Source organism: Pipistrellus kuhlii, unplaced genomic scaffold (genome assembly GCF_014108245.1).
Source record: "Pipistrellus kuhlii isolate mPipKuh1 unplaced genomic scaffold, mPipKuh1.p scaffold_m20_p_14, whole genome shotgun sequence".
Classification (NCBI taxonomy): domain Eukaryota; kingdom Metazoa; phylum Chordata; class Mammalia; order Chiroptera; family Vespertilionidae; genus Pipistrellus; species Pipistrellus kuhlii.
In genome coordinates this window covers 7,944,112-7,970,874 of record NW_023425449.1, presented here as the reverse complement: position 1 = coordinate 7,970,874, position 26,763 = coordinate 7,944,112, and the positions used below count along the sequence as shown (strand labels likewise).

General features: G+C 38.9%; 1 protein-coding gene across 2 annotated transcripts in view; it reads right to left on the bottom strand.

Annotated features, from left to right (window-relative positions):
- CPQ (carboxypeptidase Q) overlaps positions 1–26,763 on the bottom strand; it is a 246,024-nt gene that overhangs the window by 162,615 nt on the left and 56,646 nt on the right. The window contains exons 3-4 of one of the 2 annotated variants that reach the window (XM_045581327.1): positions 16,112–16,319; positions 14,445–14,468 (exon numbers count right to left, since the gene is read on the bottom strand). In XM_045581327.1, the coding sequence (XP_045437283.1) occupies positions 14,445–14,468; positions 16,112–16,319 (232 nt within the window). The remainder of the gene's footprint in view (positions 1–14,444; positions 14,469–16,111; positions 16,320–26,763) is intronic. The other variant, XM_036436581.2, reaches the window with a different exon arrangement.

Below are 26,763 nucleotides of genomic sequence, written 5' to 3'. Positions count from 1 at the left end.
TTTCAGTAAAATTTCCACAGAAACAGCAGAAATGATGGGAAAACCAGACTCCATCAGGTTACATAGGAAAACCTCAGAATGTCAATATTTACATTTTAAAATTTTACATGCTTTCCTAAACAAGGTTAATAGGAGGGTTTGCAAAATTAAGAGTTAGTTTTATTGCCAGAGAGGACTGCTTTTTAATAAGCCTGCTAGTGGTGGGCCTAGATGGCTCTGTGATAGCATAGTGGGAGAGGTCTGGAACTTACATACGAGGCCGAAAGCACGTGACACTCTTCGCAATGCCCTTACGACCAAGAATCATTAACCACAGGTTTGACACAAACACATGGCCTTGGTCAGGAGGATGCAAAGGGGGCCCTCATTTGGGTTGGGCAAAGGGACAAAAAGGCAAGCACCAGGCCCACACACTCCTCTCACTGAGCTCTCAGAAGCCTATCGAGAACATGTACCAACTTGACCCTTACTGGCCTGCACCTGAACTTGGCAGGAATAAATAAATGACTTAGATCATCTCATTTATGAACCACATTTTTAAAATATATATTTTTATTGATTTCAGAGAGGAAGGGAGAGGGAGAGAGAGATAGAAATATCAATGAAGAGAGAGAATAATTGATCGGTTATCTCCTGCATGCATCCTACTGGGAACCGAGCCTGCGACCCAGGCATGTGCCCTTGACTGGAATCACACCTGGGACCCTTCAGTCTGTAGGCCGACGCTCTGTCCACTGAAGCCAAACTGGCTAGGGCTGAACCACATTTTTTTTAAAAAATATATTTTATTGATTTTGTACAGAGAGGAAGGGAGAGAGATAGAGAGCCAGAAACATCGATGAGAGAGAGTCATCGATCAGCTGCCTCTTGCACACCCCCTACTGGGGATATGCCCACAACCAAGGTACATGCCCTTGACCAGAATCAAACCCAGGACCTTTCAGTCCCCAAGCTGACGCTCTATCCATTGAGCGAAACCAGTCCCGGCTGAACCACATTTTTGAACCAGGAAACTAATCATTCACAGGTTGGAGAAAGGCTTTTTCTGAAATTATTTTGTACATTTTTGTTTTGGAACTTCCAATGGAAACCTGTCTCTGGCTCTACCTCATTACTTATCCAAGGGATCTGTCTGGTCACTAGAAGGCACGTGCCACTAAAATATTACTACGATTCAAGATAACAGTTTTGTTCTTATAGCATCCGCATTCTCAAAAATCTTCACCACAGCTATTAAATAATAGGTAAGAATATTGGTTCCTGTGTTTCATCCCTCGGTTCTCTGCTACATCTGTTGGCCTAACAGTGACAGGCCACTTAGGACAGAATGAAGTCTCTCAGACCTAAGCTCAAGTCCTCACTCAGTCTTCAGTGTGGCCTCAACAAGATACTGGGCCATTCAGAGTTTCAGTTTCCCCAACTGTAAAATAAAAGTAATGATCTATAATAACAAAAGGGTAATATGCTAATTAGACCAAATGACCTTCTGGACAGAACCAGGGCTAAAGGGAAGCCTGGGCCCAGGTGTCAGAGGGAAACCAGTACCCAGTACCGGCAGCCGGGGGGAAGGAAGGCCTTCTCTTGCATGAATTTTGTGCTTTGGGCCTCTAGCACTGTTCCAATTCTAAAACATGAGCCTAAAATTTGGTAAACTTCTCCCTCTTAAAGAAAAACAAAAGCCTGAATATTGCAAAGTTAAATATCTCTTTCTTTTCCATATGACCTTCTCACAAATGTTCCGTTGTTTTTTAGGGATAGGCAGAGTGGCTTCCAGTGGGACGATCAAAGTTCTTTAGAACTTCACTCCCAACTCTTCTCTGGGGGATGGCTGTGACTCATGTTGTTGGGCTATTACAATTCATCTCTCTTCTCACAAAACACAGGCCAAAACAGCAGGACAATCATAACTGGCTTCCAATACTGTGAGAAAGACCTGCCCACACATCCCACTCCCACTCCATGGACAGAAAAACACAGCTCTCTCTTTTTCTCCCTTCCCTTCCCTTCCCTTCCCCTCCCTTCCCTTCCTTCCCCCCCCCCCCCCTCTTTCTCTCCCTCTCAAAGAGAACTGCTGAATCTATAGCATGATACTCTCATGGTAAGTACATGGAGAAGTCAAGGGAGAAAATCCTTTGAGAAACTAACTTTCTCTGACCCACTGTCTGTGACAGAAGGAAAGCATTAGAGGAAGACTGCCTTATGTTAAGTACAAGGCCTTTAACTCCATTTTATGTCCACCGTTACTGATGTAATTGTGAATTCCTGCTGCATTTATAATTAAGAGAGAAACAGATGGGAATGCTTAGTATCAAGCATTGGGAGTGGCCGTTAAACAATCTAGAATGCCAGCAGTTGTACATGGTGTCAGAGGTTTAGTTTACTCTAACAAAGTTTTATAGCCATGGGAAAAGCAATAAAGGCCACTTTCCCCGCACAAATCCATTCACATCCCAGCTGAACCCACACTGAAGGCACACTGCATATCCCAGGCAGACTCTGGGACACATTCAGTGCTGGACAAAAAATAGGTCACATGTTGGTTTTATTATAAATTGCCATGACAAGTGGCAAAACATGACGTCCAAGGCAGAACATTCACCAAGCTACGGAGAGGCAGTGGGTGAGGCACCAGAGAACCACTAAAATCATCACTTAAGGGATGGGCAGGCTGGGGGTGGAGGGAAAAGTTCCAGAATACTGTGGGAACATGGCCGGCAGCCTAGATCTCCTGAGGAATGTAAGAGGCTATTGAACTGTGACATAAAAGTAAAACAAAACAACCCTTCCCCTAAAATGTGTGTGTATATGTGTTATGTGTGTGTATAAGACTGAAAAGAAAAATGGCTGCATAATTCTTCCAGTTAAGACAAACTTTAATGACAATCTCAACAAGCTGCAAAGTAATCTATAGCCTACTCTTCCACTCAAACACATGAGTGTTTTTGCCTTTAGTAACCTGAGCTTCCTGAGCAATTTCTCAGCCCTCAACCTGCCCTGAGATTCTCCTTTGAAGTAATTTCATCTGACCTGAGTCACACAGCCGTCTCATAGGGATCCAATTCCCATGGTGAGGAGGTCACTCTAAACCAATGTGCCCATCCAGACAGCAGCTCTCACTAGTATTAACTTGCTTCCATTCTACCTAACAGTGCCTGTCAGCTGCCCACCTCTAGTCTAAGTCACTAATCTTGCAAGATGCATGGAAGGAGAATGGCTTCACTTTTAGAGCAGCCTAAGGCAGCTAATTATAAGATGTTCCTGTTATGAATAGTGCTATACATCACAACATAATAAGGAACAAACTTTACAAATTCAGAAAAAAATTGTCCTCCCCAAGTTGGGGGAAAGAGAGAGGGAGGGAGGGAAGGAGGGAGGAAAGGAAGAGCGAAGGAGGGAGGGAGGGAGGGAAGGGAGAGACAGAGAGGAAGGGAGAGACGGAGAGAGCGAGAGAGAGCAAGAGAGAGAGAGAGAGAGAGAGAGAGAGAGCGAGAGAGAGAGAGAGAGAGAGAGAGAGAGAGAGAGAAATTAAAGATGCACGATAGAATAATGAGAGTACAGGTGGAGACTTGAGAACCATCAGGAAAAATGTTGAAAATCTGTGAACTCATTTTCTGCCTGGATGATCTTTAAGAAAGTATTCTTAATTTTCAGAGCCTTCCATTATGTGACAATAGTCACACTTGAGATTCATTATGCCACAACTGTGAGGAAAGCCAATGGAAAACAATTCATACTGGTGCTTTTGCCAACGTTTTCCAACCAATAGCACTTTTATTAACTGTAGGACTGGAATCAACAAGACTTTTCTCATGACCTACATAGCAGAAGAACCTTGAAATTGAGAAAAGGGAATGCCAGCATTCACCCTGCCCAGAATAACTTGCAAGCTTAGCTGGATAGTAGGAATGAGGTTTTAGAGAAGTTGGGAAGAAAACATCAAGGGGAATAGGATACTCCACAGCATAGCAGCTCTGGCCAATTAGTGAAGCCATGAAAAGTAGGGATTGGCTCCAAAGTTCCATATACCTTTCCTGTAGCCCAGTCTGCCCGTTAGTCACCAACTTTGTTCTCCTCTTCTTCTATAGCATGAATAATAGAGGCATGCCTGAGCTTATTGCTATTCGGCGAGGCTACATTTCCCAGCCTCCCTTTCACTTAGGCATGGTGGTGATTTTAAGCTCATCAATAGCTTATGAATGGAAGAGATGCGTGCCACTTTCAGTTCTGAGCCTTACACATTCCACATTCTCTCCCTCTTTCTCTTTACCAGGTGACAAGCCAACTTCTGTGATGCATTTTCCAGCTTCTAAACACACAACTTACTACATCTATCTACCTATCTATGCACTTATCTATTCACCTACCAATCTAGTTAGTTGGCAGCCTCTGTTTATCTATGTACACACCTGTTCACCCTCCACTATTGTGCAGCAAATGAAACACTCCAAGTGTACCCATCTCTACCACTGAGCAAGAAGCCAAGATTCCTCTTATAACAGGACAACAAGACATGGCTTTCCCAAGGCAGCTCAAAATGAACATATCTAACCAAGCTCACCTTTCATTGCCCACACCCCACTCCAACCCATATCCCTCCTAGATTCCTTTATTTTATTAGTGATGGTATTATTTACTCAGGTATTACAAACTAAAAATGTTGGAATTCAAGAGACATTCTTGATTACGACACTTATTTTCCCCATTTACTTATTTTCCTCATATATGGATATGAGCAAGCTCCATAAACCTCTCTGAGCCTTATTTTTCTTAGTTATATTATTTGGATAATACCTATTTCATCAGATTATTTTTGCAACATGAAGATTCTGTTAGAGAGGAAGGGTACCAGAATCTGGAGGAAGAAGCAAAACACACACACACACACCCACACACACCCACCCACACACCCACACACACCCATACACACATACACACACACACATACCAAAAGAAGCTATCAAGCTTTCAGAAACAATATCATCTTCCCCCCAACAGAGTCCTCCCCCCTCCTGCCAAGAATTGGTTCAAAGTCCCAAGATGACAGAGAAAAGTCTCTTCCTCCACAATCCTGTGCCCCTCATGCCGACTTTTTCTTACCCCCTACTTTGTTCTGATGCACCTAATGCCAGAAAACGACTTAAACAGACATTTTCATCCTCATATCTATGTTGGAGTACATTTCAAATTCCATATGATCTACTTTGTGTGTAACTGTCAGCAAAGTAGGGATTGTTCAAACTTGAAATAATAAAACAAAAAAATCACGTTTCAAGTAGATATGTAGTACACCCATGGCTTCTAATATTGTCTCTCTAACCCCCTACATTAAAGATCAAAGATACATTCTTGATCAAAACTCCCCCATCACTTCACATTAGTGTTCTACCAGCCAGCAGGATCCTTTCTTTTTCCACCATGCATCTCAATTTTGCTTACAACCTTTCATCAGCTGGAATATGGAAAGTCTGATCCTAGGTTTTCTTAACACAGATGCCTCCCGGACATCTCATTTATAATTCCCTATATTCTTATTATCAAATTCAATATGCACTGGTTTGCCTTTGAAGTTATCACCACCCACAGTGGAGCATTTATTAACATGCTAGAGAGCTTCACCACAATTCTATTCATTAAAAGAGACATTGGCTAGTGGGTGGCTGAATGGCTACTCCTCTATAGACTACTAATCTTCTCATTCCTTCCATATTTCCCTCCAAACTCCCTATTCCCCAAGCGACTAAGTTTCTTTCCTGTCATTGATTTTGATAAAGAATGAAGGATCATGAGTTTTAACAACAGTATAATAACAAAACAGCATGTATCACCCCACAGTTCACAATCACCCTGATTATCTATTGCTAATTAGTCATTTGAATAGATTGATGTTCTTCTCTAGTAGCATACGTAATCTGTATATGCTGTCTCCACAGTATAAAGAGTATGTTTCTGCCTTTCCTTCTTTCGGGTAAGAAAGAAATGTCCCTTGGACAACTAAGCTCTAAGTATAATAACTATCACTCATTGAATAAGAACTCAGCATCAAAGCTTTCATGGACAATATCTTACAGAATGTCAATCAACTCAGTGAAGTATACAAACCTCATTTTGCTGAAGGGAAAAGCATGGCTCAGTGATCCTAAACTGTGCAGGGCTACATCATGGATAACTCAGCTCCAATATCCTCTGTCCCTGTGTATCTCTGCTCAAAATTCCAGTTCTTGGTAGTGGGAGTTGGCAGTCCATCAGAAGCACACATGTTGGAAGAGGGACCATTCCCAAAGAAATTTCCCTTAATATTCGGAACAAGACAGGGATGTCCGCTTTCACAACTCTGATTCAACATAGTACTGGAAGTCCTAGCCATATGGCAATCAGACAAGCAGAAGAAATAAAGGGCATCCAAATTGAAAAGGATGAAGTAAAATTGTCATTATTTGCAGATTACATAATACTGAATATAGAGAACCCTAAAGATTCCACCAAAAAACTTCTACAACTGATAAATGAATTCGGTAAAGGATCATGATACTAAATAAATATTCAGAAATCAGTTGCACTTTTATACACCAAAAATGAACTATCAAAAGGGAAACTAAGAAAGCAATCCCATTTACAACTGCTTCAAAAAATAAAATACATAGAAATGAACTTAATCAAGAATGTAGGAGACCTGTGTTTGGAAAACTATAAGATACTAAAGAAAAAAATTGGGGGGAAAATATATAAGTGAAAGTGTATGCCATGTTTATTGGGGTGGTGGTGGAAAGAATTAAAATGTCCATTAAAAAAAAAATCCATTCTACCCAAAGCAATCTATAGATTAAATGTAATTCCTATCAAGACACCAAGACCTATTTCACAGATTTATTCGATATAACAAATACTGCAAAAATTAACATGGAACTACAAAAGATTTTGAATAGCCACAGAATTCTTGAGAAAGAAGAACAAAATTGAAGAAATCATGCTACTTGACATCAAACTCTACTTCAAGACCATAGTAATCAAAACAACATGGTTCTGGCATAAAAACAGTTATGAATACAGATCAATGGAACAGAATAGAGAGCCCAGAAATAAACCCACACCTTTATAGTAACTATTCAACAAAGGATGCAAAAATGTACAATGGAGTAAAGATAATCTATTCAATATATGGTGCTGGAAAAACTGGATAGATACAAGAAAAAAATGAAACTAGACTACCTTCTTACACTATACAGAAGAATAAGCTAAAAGTGGATTAAAGACTTAAATGTTAAATTTATAACCATAAAGATCCTATAAGAAAACATAGGCAGTAAACTCTCAGATATCTCTTATAGCAGTATTTTTTTTTTCCTGACATATCACCTTGGGCAAGGGAAACAAAAGAAAAAATAAACCAATAGTACTACATCAAACTAAAGAGGTTCTGCACAGCAAAAGAAACCATCAACAAAATGAAAATACAACTCACTCAATGGCAGAGCATATTCACCAATGATACATCTGAGAAGGGGTTAATATCCAGAATTCATAAAAAAAATATACTCAACACCAAAATAAAACAAACAATCCAATGAAAATAAATGGCCAATAGACATATGAAAGGATGCTTACTGTCAGTAATCATCAGAGAAATGACAATTAAAAACTACAATGAGATACTTGTCAGGATGGCTATCATCAATATATAAATAAGCAAATGTTGGAAATGATCCAATACGAAAATCATATTGAGTGTGTTTCATAGTAGTGAATCTGGTAACAATCTTAAATTTCTGTTCTAGCTTAACCATTTTATTTTAGTCATTAGCTTCTCCTGGTAGAGAAAGCAAATTTTTGCTCTCATTCATTAGTTTATTCATCTATTCATTCATTTATATTTTTCCTTTAATTCAAAAAGTATTTTGAGTGCCTACTATAAACTCAGCAGTGAGTGAGTATGAGGTCTGGTGCACGAATTCATGTATAATACCAATGGGGACTCTCAGCCTGGCTACGGGATAGGGCCAAAACTGGCTGGGCTGACATCCCCTGAGGTGTCCCGGATTTCAAGAGGGTGAAAGTTAAGCCAAGGGATTTCACCAGTGCATGATCAGGGCTAGGGAGAAATGCAGGAGATTGGCCAGCTGGGGAGAGACTGTGGGAGTGCTCCAGGGCATGTCTGGCCCATTTTACTCAGTCCTGATTGACTGGACCCCAGCAGCAAATTAACCTACTGGTTGGAGCATCTTCCCCCTTGTGGTCAGTGCACATAGCAGCAACTGGTCAACCAGTTGACTGTCTGCCCCATGGTGGTCAGGGCACGTCATAGTAAGTAGTTGAGTGTCCTTAGCGTATCATTAGCATCTTACACTTTGGTTGAATGGCCGACCAATCGACCAGACAATTAGCATATTAGGCTGTTATTATATAGGATTTGTGATGAAAGAAAAGTGTAAGAAATACCAATGGATGTCCTGAAGAGAGAAACATTGCACAGGCTGAGGTGGTTAGGAATGGCTTCTTGGGGGAGGTGGCAAATAAGCTATAAGCTAACCATTGACCAACATCTGGTATGTAATCAGTGCTCAGTACATATTTATTAAATGAACGATATTACTGAATCATCAAATATAGCCGTGAATAAATTAACAAAGAAAGAGTAGGTAAGAGTTCAATGGATAGATATAGAAAAAAAAAATTGATATGGGGAAGGTAAAGAGATAGGGAAGTGACATAAAACATATGGAACAGAGAATGTTCTAGGCTTCTAGAATATAGATTACTTGTGGGGAAAGTATAACACATTGTAGACGCAAGGATCTAAATGCCAGATTTAAGGAGTATTAGCTATTACAGTATCTCATAGGAAGTGGGGAACCATTGACTTTTTAAAATAGAGTATTGACAGAGGCAACTTCTACATAGAGGTTTACTTAAGGAATATTGGCTGGGTGATGCTATACGAAACAGATGGAGAGAGGAAAGATCTGGACAGAGGTGTTGAGATGGCATCTCTATTATGCCCACGATATTTCCTGAAGAAGAAAGGAAGGACTGGGTGCAGTAACTTGATTTTCAGTGAGTCTTGGCTGCCATATCCAAGCCCACTTCTTAGAGGCTTATTATGAAAATACCCAAATGGTAGTTTATAATATAAACTCGAAAGCTTTCTGATAGAAACACTGAGAGAAAATAGGAGAAAGTGCTACTTACAAATCTGGCCAGAGTAAATTTGGAATGAAATATTGTAATTTTGCAAAGAGATGAGGCATGACTAAGAAAGAACATGCATTAACTGGCCACAATTGCTGCTAAAAATTCACATGACATTAATTTAAGTTAGTTTAACCTTAAATTAAGAGTCAAGAATGTGCACAGAATAATAATGTTCCTCACCCAATCATTCGTGTTTAATTTAACTAACATCATAACGATGACGGCACCTTCAGCACATGGTCACACAGTCATTTAAGAACTTTCCAAAAGGCAGTTATGGCTGGGAGAAAAACCAGGTCAAACCCTTCCTGAGCTGCCCTTTGATTATTATTTGAAATTGCCCCATCCTAGCAAAGTCCATAAATGGTTCAAAAGACAACTTCAAAATTCCCTAGTTGCATATTTATTTATATATAACATCATTTTTATCGAAAAATCCGTGTATAATCAAAACATCTAATGACAGGTTAAGTAGATTGTGAAATATCCATTTATTGAACCACTTAAAGACCTCAAATTTCTTTTCTAAGGGGTATTTTTTGCCTGATGATAAACAAAAATCGGATCTGTCACTATCTACAAAATATAACTAGACAACATATTCATAGAAGAAAATACAGGGAAGGAAACGCAGCAGGATGCTAACACCAATTGTCTTGAGTTAATGTGTCTTTGAGTAAAAATTCTGTTTATTTTTCCTTGCTTTTCAAATGAGTATTAATTTTACATGAAAAACCCAACTTTAACAATTAGTGTAGTCTTTCTACCAGGAGCTGCTAGTAAGTCTAGAAAACAGTGGAGCTGGAGCTGGGAGTAAAAGAGATTATTTTAACACGAATATGAAGGCGGTTCAGGGACCTGTCACATTGGGTAGCACAGGGGTAGCACTAAAAAAAAAAAATATAGCCAATCACTGAAATACGGCCTAGAATAACAAGTCAATTAAGGCAAACCTCTTTTTAAAAAAAAATTGAGACGGTTAAGCATCATGCCAAGCAAAACACATAATTGGTTATAAAATGTTAATTTCTACCTGATTGTTGTAGCAGACCTGGTAGAGTGAAAATCTGGAGAAAATGTAGGTGTTATTCATTAGCTATTTCTTGGCCCTATAATTTAGTGAAATAACAACATAGGGAGGTGGCTATTTTGGAGGGTGGGGACTTCCCTTTCACTAAGGCAGTGGTTCTCAATGCTGCGACCCTTTAATACAGTTCCTCATGTTATGGTGACCCCCAACCATAAAATTATTTTCGTTGCTACTTCATCACTGTAATTTTGCTACTGTTATGAACTGTAATGTAAATATCTGTGTTTTCTGATGGTCTTAGGTGACCCTGCTAGCGGTTCTCAACCTGTGGGTCTCAGACATCACACACCATCACTCCTGCCACATTCTATTGATTAGAAGTAAATCACTAAGTACAGCCTACTTTTAAACCGAGATCAAAGACTTTGTGGGCATAAAAACCCCCACAATGGTTCTTATTGCACTATATTGTAATTATCTATTCATACAATTTGATTTTTAGGTTGTTTGGGGGGCATTCCTAAGCATTTACTTTATGCTATATTAAACTGCATGGCTCTGAGCCGTGACTATAGCAAACTTTGAATCTTAACCATCTTGTTAGATGTGTGTCTGACTTAGTCATTTACTCTTAAAGCTCAGCTTCCTCGTCTTTAAAGTAGCAATTATAACAATCAGCCCCACTGTTGGGATTCAATGGGACACTACAGGTCAGAGTACACAGCAAACTGTAAAGTCCCACACGATAATGTTACTGCTGGGCCAGCCAGGATGCGGTGCCGCAGGCCCCAGCCCTGTGCTGCAGTCTGATGTCCACGATTCCCTGCCTGCTTTGCTTAGCTGCCAGGCCAGGGCCCCTTTATCATCTCTCCTCCATGCCTCAAAGTATTTCCCTTGTAACATAGAGTTCTATGCACAGAATTTTGTTGCTGTTGATTACCATGCTGACAGTTGTCCTGGTTTTCATTTAGGGTAAAACTGGAAACGCTTTAGGTAGCAGTGTTTCCCAAACCAGAATAGAAAAGGACTAAGAAATACAGGGTAATGAGTTGTTCAAGAGTACGGGTCCTGGGTGAGGACAAACTTGAGTTTAACTCTTAGGTTTGCCACACGGAAACTTTGTGAACTTGGTGACCTCTAAAGCCTTAGTTTCTTCATCTGGAACATGGGGACAACAGCATTGCTTATTTGACAAGGTCACAGCAAAGATTAAAGGAGAAATGCATGAGCAGGAAGCATCTAGAATACTACCTGTCACATAGTAAGGACTCTATAAAGGCAGATTAGCATTTATCTTACAATTATGATTCGCATGAAATAGCTCCATTATTAATATGGAAAGATGTTCCAACCTAGGAAAGATGGCACCCTCCTGCTTGCAAGTCCCATGTTGGCACCCTAAGAGGACTTATTGAGCACAGGAAAGAGTAAACTCTCCAAGGCTCGCCTCGCCTACCTGGGTGGCTCTCTATCTAACACAGGCCGTCTGACTTGGGCTGTTTCCATTTGCTCTCTTTATGAGCTCAGAGGCATGCACAGCTATGAGCACATTTCAGAGATTTGAAAAATAAACAATGAAATGTCTCATGCTTACCACACATGTATTTTTCCTTCCATGATTTAGGTTGGCTTGTTCTAAGCCATAAAATGTTTATAATACGAAAGAGGAAAAAAATAAAAAAAAGAATACAATTTGCCAGCTTAAAATTCTTTAACCCCACCCCCTCCAAAACTTTCCAACTCAAGGTTAAGATGTGAACAAATGTTCCAACCAACATGTTCATGAAAGATTTAATAATTACTTCGCTTATGAAAGTTTAAACAGCTGCTTAAGTTAGTAAAAAGGCTCCCACCGAGGCAGAATAACTTGCTGTACCCATTAAGAGGGTTTTACAAATCATCAGACTGCATATTCAGATGAAAGCAAAGCCACATTTGCTGCACAGCCTCTAACTATTCAATTATACATGGAATGAGTTCGTCCACCGGGTCAATCAGGTTTTGTTTATTCCTTCCACAGGGTCTTGACAACATCAATGCTAGAACTGTTTCCAAAGGGATTGCTGAGCTTTTCAATCATTTAGTTTAAAAAAAAAAATACATACACATGAAATAAGCCTTGTCTTTTTCTTTAGGTTATTTTATAGCAAAACTCCATGAAAACAGGATTCATTATCCAATGGATTTGAAAATTATAGGAGGTCACATTACATTCCTTAAAAAAGAAATAACACTATTCTTGGGGCTTCCATAAATACTACTCCATCTGCTTGGATTATTTCCCATCCCAAGCCCATTCCCATAACCTTTAAGCATGATTAACTCCTCATGGTTAACTAGTCATGCTGGAGAAATAAGTTGGATCTCTCCAGAAAGCCCTCCTTGGCTGTGTGTGTGTGTGTGTGTGTGTGTGTGTGTGTGTGTGTGTGTGTGTGTAATTCTCACCTGAGGATATTTTCCCATTAATCAATGGGAAAGTAGAAGAGAGAGGGAAAGACAGAGAGAAACATCAATGTGAGGGAAACACACCGATTGGTTGCCTCCTGCACCAGGGCCCAGTCTGGGGAGAAGCCTGCAACTAAGGTATGTACCTAAGGTATGTACCCTTGATCAGAATCGTACCTGGGACCCTCTGGTTGGCAGGCTCATGCTCTATCCACTGAGCGAAACCGGCAAGGGCTTTCCTTGGCCTTCTTGACTAGGCTGGCCCCCTGCAATGAGTCCTCATTGTGCCATGTCACTGCCATGCTATTACCATCCTCTACTGCAGTTGTTCACTTTCCTGTCTCTACCACAAACCCCCAAGTGCTGGGTGGGCAGCTGGATATATAGCAGAAGCTCAATAAATTCCTACAGAATTAAGGAATGAATTTTCCTACTCATTCCAATAGACTTATCCTTCTCTTTTCTCCCCATATGCCAACTTTAACAATTCCTGCCAATTTTATTTCCTAAATAATTTCCTGATTCCTTCTCTTGCTTTCCACCTGACTGTTTCAACGGTCTCAGTTCAAGTCCTATTATCTCCTAACTGGATTTCAATCCTGGCCCCTTCAATGTACACAGGGGCCAGAGTGAACTAAAATGCAAATCTACTGCTAAGACCCTCCAGTCACTCCTCACTGTCAACAGGACAAAACCTCTGGCCTTCACATGGCCTGCCAGACCCTCTGTGGTCCTTCCTGATGCGCCTCTCCTCTCCTGCTTCTCAACTCATTGCTTTTGCATAAGCTCTCCAGGGAAGGCCAACAATTATTGAGGGTCAGAGAGGCAAAATTGTCTACCAACAAAATGAAAGAAGTGGGATTTGAATTCTACAGGCTATGTTTCTAACTAAGCACAGTGCTATCCTTCCTGCCCACCCAAGGCCATTGCTGCAATCCTCGTGCCTGACATACCAGATATTAAATGCATGTTGAATTAATGGATAGTTGAAAAATGTATATGTAAAAAAAAAAATCAAAGCATACTTTACCCAATGGATCTTAGGCTTTTACCCTATCATTCCTCAAAAAGTGTGAGAAATATTGTAAAAATTCCCAATGCACGTTAGTAGTATATTAAAGACTAAGAAATGCCAAAAAAGAAAAGCTCCTAACTGTGCTTGAACACAGCGTATAACAAATAAAAACACCTACAACTCCCCCTCCTTTGTCAAACAATGAAAGGGCTCCCACTGTCTTGCTGCTATCTCACAGTCTGCAGTGTGTACCACTGGTCTGATGATGATCTCTAAGTTTTTTTTATTAAGTAATAGAATTTTATGGCTTTCCTGATTTTACAGACAAGGTTCCATTCTATAGCTGCAGGATTAAGTGGCCCAAGATCACTCAGCTTATTTGTGACAAAATAAAATCAGAATCAAGCCTAGCAAAACCCATCCAGAATCCCTCTCTCTATCTCCCTCTCTCTCTCTCTCTTCTTCCTCTCTAAAACCAATAAAAATTTTTAACTAAAAGCCTATGGTTAATTCAGTCCATGCTTATGGCTTGATTATGCAATCAAGTTTTAAAATGTGTTCATGCTTCATCAATCGCATATCTATATACTTTTCCAGAGCTGAAAATCACACCTTGTGCATGGTTGTTGGGCCACATCAAAAGGATTTTTTATGTGCTAATTGCTTTCCTTTCACTAAGGTGCTGTGCATGATAATGAGATGTAATGGGTTGTGCTAGGTGTTTGCAATGAATAGCTTCTACCAGCCACTGCATGATTGTTAGCCCACCTTCACGTCACCAGGATGTCCAACCTGCAGGCAGAGTAACGGTAATTTCTACAGAGCCTCTTCTTTTTGAGAGAGAATTTCCATTGCAACTAACCTCAGCATCATTTAGCACTATTCTTTAAGAGAATGTGAAGTAAGGTAAAGATGCAAGTCAACCTAATGTATCAGACCAACGTTTGTGTCACTGTCAGCATTATTGATTAAAAAACATAGTGGAATGATTTTAGAAAAGTTTGCCAGAATTTAGGAAAGTTGAACTCCCTTATCAGCCAATGGAGGGACAGTTCTTAGCTGGCATTTGAATCTCCATCATACATTTGCTTTCCTTCTTTCTTCATTCTCATTTTCTATTCAATTATGAACAGTATTATATAATTTATTCTTATCACAATTGCCTCCTATTTAACTCTTCTCCCTACTTATCTCTTTTGCTTCTCAGGTCACTCACCCCAAAGTTTATCTTCATCCGAACTTTTGTCCTATAGGGAAAAGGAGAGGGGGGCTGACAGCAGGGAAAACCACTGTCATAAAAAAACACTTAGAGGGAGATTAAAAATGGCAGCAGAGTAAGTGGCTGCTGCACAGATATGCTCCCAGGAACAAACTGGTATTACAACTAAAATACAGAGAAACTTCCTGAATCATCGGAAAACTGTCAGGAAAGAACAACTAAAATACAGAGAAACTTCCCGAGTCATCAACGGAAAACTCGCAGGGAAGAACCCTGACATCTGAGGACAGAAAGCAGAGACCACATAGAGACTGTGCATGTAACATTATTATATTTAAAACCCTATTTCTTGAAATATTAATGTTTATTGTATGGGAAAACATAAAATTTGATTTCCATTAAAATAAGTAAATTCCTTAATTTGAAAAAAAAAACAACACAGTGAGCTGCATTGCAAAAAATACAGAAGTAAGGGAGAGATGAGAAAAACATCAGGAAGGAAGTGTCAAGGATCTGAATTAAGACAATAATGGCAGTAAAGGCAAGGCGCTAACGGATTTTTTTTTTTTTTTTTTTAATGCTGAAAGTGGACTAAACGCAGTACATGGCTACAGAACAGTGACAGAGAGAATAAAAAACAATTTGAAGTTTCCTAACTGTGCTGGAGGTAGAAGAGTTACGGTAGTTCCTTTAACAAAGACCAGAAATGAAGGTGAGGTGTCTGGTCTGAAGGAGTTGAGGTGTTCAGTTGTGGACATATGGGGCTGTATTTAGGACTCGTGTCCCATATGCCAATGGCAATCAGCGTTTTTCAGAGGCAGGAAACTTCTAGATTTAAAGAGAATTGAGATAAAGACAATCCTCAGGCCATTTTCACCTTTTCTTCCTCTCTTCATTTTACTGGGGGAAACGTGGGGGATAGATTAAGAAGCTACTGCGTACAAAGCCAGCTTCAAATGGAATAAACACAACACATATTTGCCCCAATATTGCCCTCAGCTATTCAGAGGTTGAATTTCTATACCATGAATCCTATTCCACTCTTCGTCTTTCCTTTCTTCAGTCCATGCAGTAAAACTGTTGATGGGAAAAGGAATATATATAATATATGAAGCATCTGCAGTGAATAAGTGTACAAGGACCATCTCTGCAGACTCATGTTATCTCTGGACCACAGCTCCCTATCCCCAGACAGCCTACTGTCTCTCTCACTCACCTGCTCCGGATACTTGCTACCAATGATCTCTGCTACAGTGTTGAAGGAGTCAACATCTGGATAGTTCTTTGCCCCCATCTTCAGCTGAATGACAATTCTGTTCCCACGAGAAACCATTCTTGACATCATTTCTGCATCTTCCACTGTAATGCAGGCGGTTGGGATCTGTGGCACGCCATCCTGGTATTCCTGAATACCTGTGTGAGGACTGGAGAAAACATGCCACCAGGTTACCGCAGAAGCAGAAATAAATCACAAGTATTTTGTAAGTGACTGCATTTGACATTTGACTTTCACTGATCTTTGCATATGAGGAATAGGACAAGTAAGCAATATTGTTTCATTTGCTTTTGATGCAAAGTTAATGCTTCTTTTTGGAAAAAATAAGTTAGAAACTTCCATTTAATAATTATTTCATGGAAAATATTACATGAAATTTATTTTGATAATTTGGGTGATCCTTTCAAGTTTCAAATTGCCTCAAAATTGGAAGAACATGAAGATTGCCTTCATGACCAAGGGATGAACACATATATACCAGGAGATAAAGGGAGCTCTGGAATTCATCAAGGCTGCAGACCAAGACCCCACACATCTGGAAGCAAACTGATCCAGATACACCCAGCTCTCTGGTCACTGGCTGGCTCTGGGGCTATTCTCTTCTCGAACTCAAAGTCCCAAATCTGTAGCCTTAAATTGTGGTAGAACACTTTGCAGGAAACTATAGAACAATGGGAAACATTTGTGTTTCTATGAAGAAACCCAGGTCCCTGATTGTACTGCTATTAAAAAAAAAATACAAAAAAATGATTATGCTTTTGGCACTAAAGAATAAATATTACTGCAACAGGTTAAGTTTTCCCTGCTCATATACTAGGAACAGTTAGAAATGGAGTTTATATTCATCTAGTGTTGATTCAAACAAATATGCTAATCAAGTTTGATAAACTCATTTTCTAAAAGTGCTCTTTCAAATTGTCCATTTTTACTCTCCCAGATTACAGCTCCCTCAGGATCAAGCAGGCACAGCTTCTGAGTGCACACCTCATTGTATCATCCACTCCCATCTCTGTCAAAGCGCAAGCTAACAGCTCCCTTTTAAAATTAAATTTTCTCTTCATATTTGGTTCAGATTCTCTCATGTTTACAGGAAAGCTTTTCTTATGCATAAACACTACCACCCATTATCATTGTCTTCTTGGTGCTACTATACTGTAGTGACCACATATCAGGTATCTTTTTACTTACTTAGAGAAATTGCAAAACAAAATGATAAGAATAGGCTCAGGAACAAAACTATCTGGGTTCAAATCTGGGCTCTGCCACTTATTGCCAATTGATCTTGGGCAAATAAAGTATCTTTGCTTTAGTGGGTTCATCTATAAATGGAGGTAATCATAATAATAATACATATCTCATAGACGTATTTTACACATTCAATTAATCAATACAAGTTAATCACTTATTTAGAAACATAGTAAGCACTCAATAAATGTTAAATATTTATTTTATCACTTTTCCATTACATTATCCCTATGAAGACTGTGTAATCTCAAGTCCTTAGTAACATCTGAGTATACCTTTTATAAATATTCCTTAAATGTTGACTAAACATGTTAATCTTTATCAAAAGGAAGACAAATGACTTTTAAACTCAAGACTTGTAATGCAGAAGCTCAGAATCGGAATCCCTGTTGTGGAATATGCCTGATGTACAATCACTTCTGGTTCAGGACAGGCTATGCTAGGGGTGTCGAACTCAATCAGAGAAGGGGCCAAAATCTAAAATCCAGCCTAAATTGGGGGCCGAATGGTTTACTGAACAGTCATAAACTGTCATTGTGATGGAAACGCAGCGGAGTGCAGTGATGACAGCGCAGTGCGGGCCACATTGCAAGGCCTGGCGGGACGGATTTGGCCCGCGGGCCTTGTGTTTGACACATGTGGGCTATGCAGTCACATAATCTACATCACCTCCTGGCTCTACCTTTCTCTACCTGCCTAATACCAAGCAACTTAGATTACCACTGTTTCTGAGTTTCCTCATATGTAAGGAAGTGGAGAGGAATATTAATATTGACCTTATTAGATTGCTATGAGGAATAAAAGACATAGTATATATAAAGAATTTAAAACAGCGTTTGGCCCAGCCTGCATGGCTCAATGGTTGAATGTCAATCCACGAACCAGGAGATCACAGTTCAATTCATGGTCAGGCACATGCCCAGGTTACAGGCTCAGTCCCCAGTGGGAGTTGTGCAGGGGGCAGCCAATCAATTATTCTCTTTATCATTGATGTTCCTATCTCTTTCCCTCTCCATTCCTTTCTCTGAAATCAATAAAAACATTTTAACAAATATAAATAAATAAATAAATAAGGTTTAGCACAGAGTGATTATTTAGTAAACATATTATTATTATTCTTTCAAGGCTGATTTCCCCCCACTGAAATAGTAAAGTGGTTAATGACCAAAAGCATTTTGAAACACATACGAAGACCATCTAATATCATATTATCTCATGTGATGTCTAAGATTCAAGAAACTCTTCTTGTGCTTAAGAGGTCATTATAACATTTCTGAACAGGCTCCTTAAATAATGTTTCTAAGCAAATCTGTACTAATATGTTACAGGTAAGTGTTCTTAAAGCGTAGATAGGGATCAGTGCCTGCATCCACAGCTCCAATGAGGAAAATGGCTCTGAAAGGCATCTTCCAACTGTGGCTCCAAATTCAAGATATAAAACCTTATAATTGTTTCTGCAATTGAGCGTGTCTCCCACTGATGGAATATCTAGCCCTGTTTACGAGAAGTAGACTAAGTTGAGGCAATAGTTTTATTTGGAGTCCTATACATTCACTGCCAATTGCCCTATGGAGAAAGATCAGCATAAATACTACCTTCATGACCCACCTGCAACTTAACAATAGCAAAGGGTAAATGATCAAGAAAGCCATAAAAATACATTTAAAGATTAATACCAATTCTTCTCAAAGTTTTTTTTTTTTTTTTTTTTAAATACGGGACAAGGGAACACTTCCCAACTCATTCTGTATTACTGTCTTCAAAATCAAAGTCATCACAAGAAGAGAAAACTATAACCCAACATCTCGTGAATATAAATACAAAAAATCCTCAAAACATAAGAAAATTGATTTCAGCAACATATGAACATATGAAAAGGATTAAATACCATTGCTGAAGTGAGATTTATCCCAGAAATACAAGATTGATTTAACATCCAAAAATCAATCAAAACAAAGCTGGCAGACTCATACTTCCAAATTTCAAAACTTAATACAAATCTCTGGTAATCAAGAGAGGGTGGTATTGGTATGACATACAGATTAACAGAATAGAATTGAGTCCAGAAAGAAACTGTTGTAAGAATGGTTTCCTCCAAATAAGATATATAAATGGATATTCCCCACATGACAAGATGCTGAATATCATTAGCCATAGGGAAAGGCAAATCAAAACCACAATGAGATGTCATCTCACATCCTCTAGAATGGATATCATAAAAAAGACAAAGATAAAAACAAGCATTGGCAAAGATGTGGAAATATAAAATGGTGTAGCCACTTTGAAAAACAATTTTGACAGTTCCTTAAAAAATTAAGCATATAGTTACCAAATGAACCAGCAATTCTACTTCTAGGTATATACTCAAGAGAAATAAAGATATATGTTCACAAAAAGTTTGCACACTAATGTTTGTGGCAGCATTGTTCATAATAGTCAAAAGGTGGAAACAAGTCTAATGTCCATCAACTGATGAATGAATAAACAAAATGTGGTATCCCCATACCAGTAATATTAATTAGCAATGAAGAAATAATGTTTATCCAAAGACATCAAAAACACAAATTTGAAAAATATATATATCCATATGTTCATCAAAGAATTATTTACAATAGCCAAAATATGGAAGCAAAAATGCCCATCAATAGACAACTGGATAAAGAAGTTGTGAGACATATATACATATACAATATGATAGAATATCCCCCGGCCATAAAAAAAAGAATGCAATCTTACCAGTTGTGACAATATGGATGGACCTAGAGGGTATTATGCTAAGTGACATAAGCCAGACATATGATTTAATTTATATGTGGAAGGAATCTAAAGAACAAAATAAATGAACAAACAAAACAGAAACAGATTCATACAGAGAACAAATTGATAATTGCCAGATTGGGAGGCTGGGTAAAGAAGGTAAAGGGATTAAAAAATACAAATTGGCAGTTACAAAATAGCCATGAAAATAGAAAGTACAGTTTAGGAAATATAGTCAATAATCTATACTAATAAAAGGGCAATATGCTAATTAGACTGGGAGATCTTCCGGACATCCTTCCAGACAAAGCCATGGTGATGGGGCCGAGGCAGAGACAGTTAGGGGTGATCAGGCCAGAAGGGGAGGGCAGTTGGGGGTGATCAGGCTGGGAGGGGAGTGGGCAGTTGGGAGCGAGCAGGCTAGCAGGCAGAGTGGTTAGGGGTGGTCAGGCAGGCAGGCAGGTGGGTGGTTAGGAGCCAACGGTCCCAGATTGCGAGAGGGATGTCCGACTGCTGGACATCCCCCGAGAGGTCCTATATTGGAGAGGGTGCAGGCTGGGCAGAGGGATACCCTCCCCGCCCCTACATAAATTTTGTGCACTAGGCCACCAGTATTATAATAATTAATAGAAATAAAAGGGGGGGTGAAGAGAATACTTTGTAAAGTATATGATTGTTTAACCACTATATTGTACACCTAAAACTAATACAACATAATTAAGTGGTAAATGAAAAATAAAAATTCAAAAAATAAAATAAAGAAAAATATAAGAAATGTTCTTATAAATGCTACAGCATAGATAAACCTTGAAGATATTATTCTAAGTGAAAGAAGCCAGTCATGAAAGACCACATATTGTAAGATTCCTTCTTATATGAAATGTCTAGAATAGTCAAATCCATAGAGATAGAAAGTAAATTTTAAGTTGCCTAGAGCTAGTGTGGGAGCAGTAAATGATAATAGGTATGGCATTTCATTTTGGGATGATGAGAATATATCTAAAATATATATCTAAAATTAGTGTTGGTAATTGTACCACTCTGTGCATTTACTAAAAACCACGAAATTGTGAATGTTAAAGGGGTAAATGTTTTGGTATGTGAATTATATTCCAATAAAACTTCTATCATGAAAAAACAAAACAAGAATCTTAAGGTTTCTTATTTCTCTTTAAGGAGAAAATCCTGGTAACTTTTTCATTAAAAAATATTGCTTCCATGGATCTGGCTTACAAGGTAAATGAAAACAAAGCCTGCTGAATTTGGTGCTTGCCAGAAAGTATCTCAAATTTAAAATGAACAGATAAAATATAAGTTTTAAGTTTTTCAAATTTCATTAAATTTTTGTGCATCATGTGTAAAGTGACATAATTTGAAGACATCGGAGAAAGAAACATTGGTCAGCTGCCTCCTGCACACCCCCCACTGAGGATGTGCCCGCAACTAAGGTACATGCCCTTGACCAAATTCGAACCAGGGACCCTTCAGTCCACAGGCTGACGCTCTATCCACTGAGCCAAACCGGTTAGGGCAAAGAAGATATTTTTAAAGCAAAGCATCAACTAAGCACTGAAGGAGAAACAATAAAACCATGTCTTCTCTTTGTGTTCCACAGAACGTTAGGCATAAGAAAACTTGTAAGGGGGAAGAGATTCCATGGTTAAATGAGGTCATAGCACACTGGGCATTATTTTGCCATTCTGAGAGGTCCAGAAGCACATCAGCTTGTGGTAGTCAATGAAAAGTAATGTTTGACTAAACATTTCTCAAACTTAATTGACCACAGAACCCTTTTTCATGCAACACTTGTATCATTTCATATACTTATCTGAAAAAGACACTTTGTGAAATGTCAACTCATTCACCTTTAAGGAGGACCAAGTTAAGAATACAATTTGTAACTGTCCCAATATAGCTTATTAAAATAGTGCTGGCAAAAGCATTTCCCACCCACGCAGCAGAGATAAGAGATCTTTGTAAGGCCAGAAAGTACATTTCAAAACTAGGTTTAGTACATAAAATCTTTTGTAATCTGCCCCTGATTAGTTTCTTTTCTCATCTCCCATCACTTTCCCCACATAAACCTGAATATACTCCAACTGTTACCGTTGTAACTAGCTGGTTATTAATATTAATAACAGAAAAGGAGCAAAGGGAGGCCAGATATTATAAGCTCAGTCATCTCGGCAGTTCCATTAGGAAGCTGCATCTAACTTGACACTCCCCAGGGAGCCACCATTCCCCACAGATAACTGGGGAAGGGGTTCACCAGAAGGGAAAATGGACACAGGCACAGTGAACATGGGGGGAGGTAGGGAAGATGCTTGTCTGTTCATCTAGCTCATGGATTGGCTAGGAAAGTGGTCGGCAAACTGCGGCTCTTTGCCCCCTTGAGTGTGGCTATTCCACAAAATACCAGGGCCTGGGCAAGTCTATTTTTGAAGAAGTGGTGTTAGAATAAGTTTTAAAATATTGGCTCTCAAAAGAAATTTCAGTCGTTGTATTGTGATATTTGGCTCTGTTGACTAATGAATTTGCCGACCACTGGACTAGGAGGTTGAAGCCACTGCAAGCCCTCCAAATCCCAAAGGATTCATTGGTTAAAATCCACAGACAGAGGAATTCTCTCTCTTGTTCCTCCTGCTTTGCTCCAGCTTGTTCCATAACCCCTGCTAGCCTGTCATGGGACCCTAGAAGCCACACGGCCCCTGGCCACGGGAACCCTACAGGCACTGGACTGCACCTGGGATCACAAGCTACCTTAGCCGCTAAGTTAGCCAGATCCTGGACTGGAATGGACTTTAATAATAAGGAGGGAAGACTGGGTAATGGCTTTGACCTTAGCCCTGCTGAAGACAAAATGGGGTTTTTCCATGGTGGGACCTTGGAGGGGAACTCCCTTATTGTGAGCTCATCAATAAAGCTCTCCACGATAGCTCATCCTCCTGTGGGGGCCTCAGGGAATAATTGTCCCATGGCACCCCAAGAAGCCACTTCCACCAGCAACAGGTGGGGCACGGAGGACATCCCACCAATAAACACAACCACACTGAGGGTTTACCCACTCAGAATGTGCTTTTCACTTTCCCAACATGGAACCTGACGCATGCTACTGCCTCTGTCGAACTTTGCCCTCCCCACTGCAATGCCTGGGCATTTTCCTTCAAGGCTCAGTGCCAATGGCCCTTCCTCTGTGAAATCTTCTGAATGCAGACTTACTGCCCTGTGTATCCCTGCTTTCCCCTCCATAGCCCTAAGCACATTATGTTATAATCGTGTATGTAAACACCTTTCATAGATATGAGAGCCTCAAGAGTCAAGATCATGCCTTACTACTCTTTGTATAACAAGAATGTATAGATTATACCATATTTCAAGTATTTATACTTTTCTGCCATATATTTAAGGGCCCAAAATAAACACAATATGTAGCAAGAACTAAAAATTCTTACTTTGTTTGGTTCTTCTGTTTTGGAGCACAAGCTCTTTGGCAATATTATAAAATAAAATTAAAAAACAATAATTTATTACTAAGATGTTTCCTACATCTCTGGGTATAAATAGGAAATTCTAGGAACAATCGAGCAGGGGAATTTCAGGTGAGCAGCAAGAAAATTAAAGACACATGGAAAGTAAATGGCCAAAAGCAGAATGTGGGAACATGTAAATGGCATAGTATTACGTTAAAATAACAGAACTGAACATTGTATGCTCCTGATAAAGATTGAGCATGAATTTGGAGTGATGTAAATTGAGCTAATAGTCACTTGATTCTTTGAGAAACTGCAGCCATCTTGCTAGACTGTAATCGTGTGAACTGCAGCATTACCAATTATAGAGAATTCAATTCTTAAAAGTCCATGCCACAGCCTGTAAAATAACCTGGAAGCAAAGCCTGAAGCTATCCCAGTAGCAACATGAATCCTTGAAAGTCTAGGTCACAGAAATTTGAGCACCTGTGGCAAATTAATAGAAAAATATCTGTGGACATTTTCTTTTCTTCCACCATCAATTATGTGAAATATTTGCAGCTGAACCCTGCAGTGCTGGTCTGTCAAGGTGCCATCTAGGCAGAATTATAAGCTAATAGTTTCTTGATGTCCATTGCATTTGTGTGCAAGGAAGTCTTCCTGTACATCTGGGAGTGTTTTAACTGTTTATTCGCATTAGTGTACATCTCGGCCTCTGAGGCAATCGGTCCACGTTTTAGTCTTCTAATCTTCAGAAAAGTCATATATGAGACCTCTACCTGCTCCACAGTGAGAGAGAGGGGCACAGCACTGATCCTAAAAAGGCTTCTGACACAGGAAATCAGCACTCGGTTACTTCAGAGGAGGAAAAGAATGCCTACAAACAGCATCTGTGCATCATTATCAGTAAATTTGCTTAACGAATACTTTTCCAAGATATAAAAGTGAATGCCCTGCCCTTTGACTGAAAAATGTGCTCCCTTTGGCTTTTCTTAAGCTTGGCCTGGACATCAGCTTTCACCCTTATTTTTAGGCACTATGAAAAGGTCCTTCCATCAAAATCACAAAATACAAAAAAATAAATAAATAAAAATAAAGGAAAAAAAAGTAATCTCGACAGAGTATTCATTTCTGGAGAATCAATCAGGTATGTGCAGACACCAGAAGAGGTACAGCAAAAGAATTAGTTCCTGCTCTCAAGGAATTGATTGAAACAATATTAGTTTTATGTCAAGTGTGACTATAGAGTTATAGACAACAAGGATAGTGACAAACCTACTCAGACTCACAGAACAAATAGGAGTGTATTCCCTCCAAAGCCCTTGCTGTGGGAGGCTGCAGTTACAGCAGTAATTGCCCGCTGCTCCATACGTTTTTGGAACTTTTCCCTCTAAAATGTCTTTGGAGCATTTGGCAGTCTTCCAAATGGTCTAAATGGAGGCAAAATCCGGTATTTTAAAATTAGAATTGATTTTTGGTAACAGCCAAAATACCATGAACAAAATAAATGAGAGATTTAGGGTCCAGACCAAAATATGTTATAAAATAAAACTGCTTTTTATAGTGGGGCTAATCAAGTAATTTAAAGATAATTTCAAAAGGGAAGTATCAGAAATGTTTCCATCATGGCCACCTGTGTTGGAATATGCGTTTAGACTTAGAAACTACAAGGTGTCCCCCCAAAATGTATACACATTTCAACAGCTGATAGCTTCGTTTTGAAAATGAAATGTATTTGAATCAACACTGCCTTCTTCTTTTGCTCTACGTATTTCTCTTTGATTTGATGATTTTCAGCAGTGGTATTAATATCCTTTCTCTTTCTCTTTTGTTTATCTACAATAGATTTTTGGTTTGTGATTACTGTCAGGCTTACATAACACATCTTATATTCATAACAGTCCATTTTAAACTGATATCTGCTTAACTTCAACCACATACTAACGCTCTACATTTTTATCCCTCCCCCCCACACACACACGTTATAGGGTTTTTATGTCACGGTTCACAGCTTTTTGCTTTATAAATCCAGTAATCAATTATTGTTATAGTTATTTTTACTACTTGTCTTTTAACATTTGTTTGATTTATAAGTGATTTGCCCACTATTACTACACTGAAACATTCTAAATTTAACCATATGTTTACCTTTACCAGTGATATTTATGCTTTCATATGTTATCCTATTGCTGATTAGCATACAAGTATTTTCATTTCATCTTGAAGAATTCCCTTTAACATTTTTTGTCAGGACAACCTAATAGTGGTGAATTCCTTCAGCTTTTGCTTTTCTAGAAAACTCTCAATTCTGAAAGACAACTTTTCCAGGCAGGGTGTTCTTTGTTGACAGTTTTTATCTTCCCACATTTTGACAATATCATCCTGGCCTACAAAGTTTCCACTGAAAAATGTGCCTTTAGTCTTATGAAGGTTCCCTTGTACGTAAAAAAAAAAATTGTTTTTCTCTTGCTGCTTTTAAGATTGTTTGTCTTTAACTATAGATAATTTAATTATAGTGTGTCCTAGTGTGGATTTATCTTTGAATTTGTCTTATTTCTGGGCTTCTTAGATCTGAATGTCCATTTCTTTCCCCAGGTTAGAAAAATGTTTAGCCGTTATTTCTTTAAATAAGCTTTCTGTCCTTTTTCTCTTCCTTCTCCATCTGGCGTCCCTGGAATGTGAATATTGGTCCTCTCAATAAGCCCATAAAGCTACTTTCACTCTTTTTCATTCTTTTTTCTTTTTGTTGTTCTGATTAGATGAATTCTACAGCCCTGTCATCAAGTTTTTTGATCCTTTCTTCTGCTTGACCTAGTCTTCTATTGAAATCTTCCTTGAAATTTTCAGCATAATTTTTGTATTCTTCAGCTCTATTATTTCTGTTTTTTTTTGTTTTTGTTTTTGTTTTTCTGTTTGTTGAAATTCTCACTTTGTTCATGCATTGTTCTCTGGACCTTGGTGAGCATTGTCATGATCACTATTTTCAAACCTTTATCAAGAAAGTCCTTTATCTCCATTTCATTTTTTTCAGAGTTCTTTTGTTCTCCTATCTCTTCATTTTCCTTGAATCTCTTTCTAGGCTCTGTGCATCAATATAAAACATACACTTCTCCTAGTCTT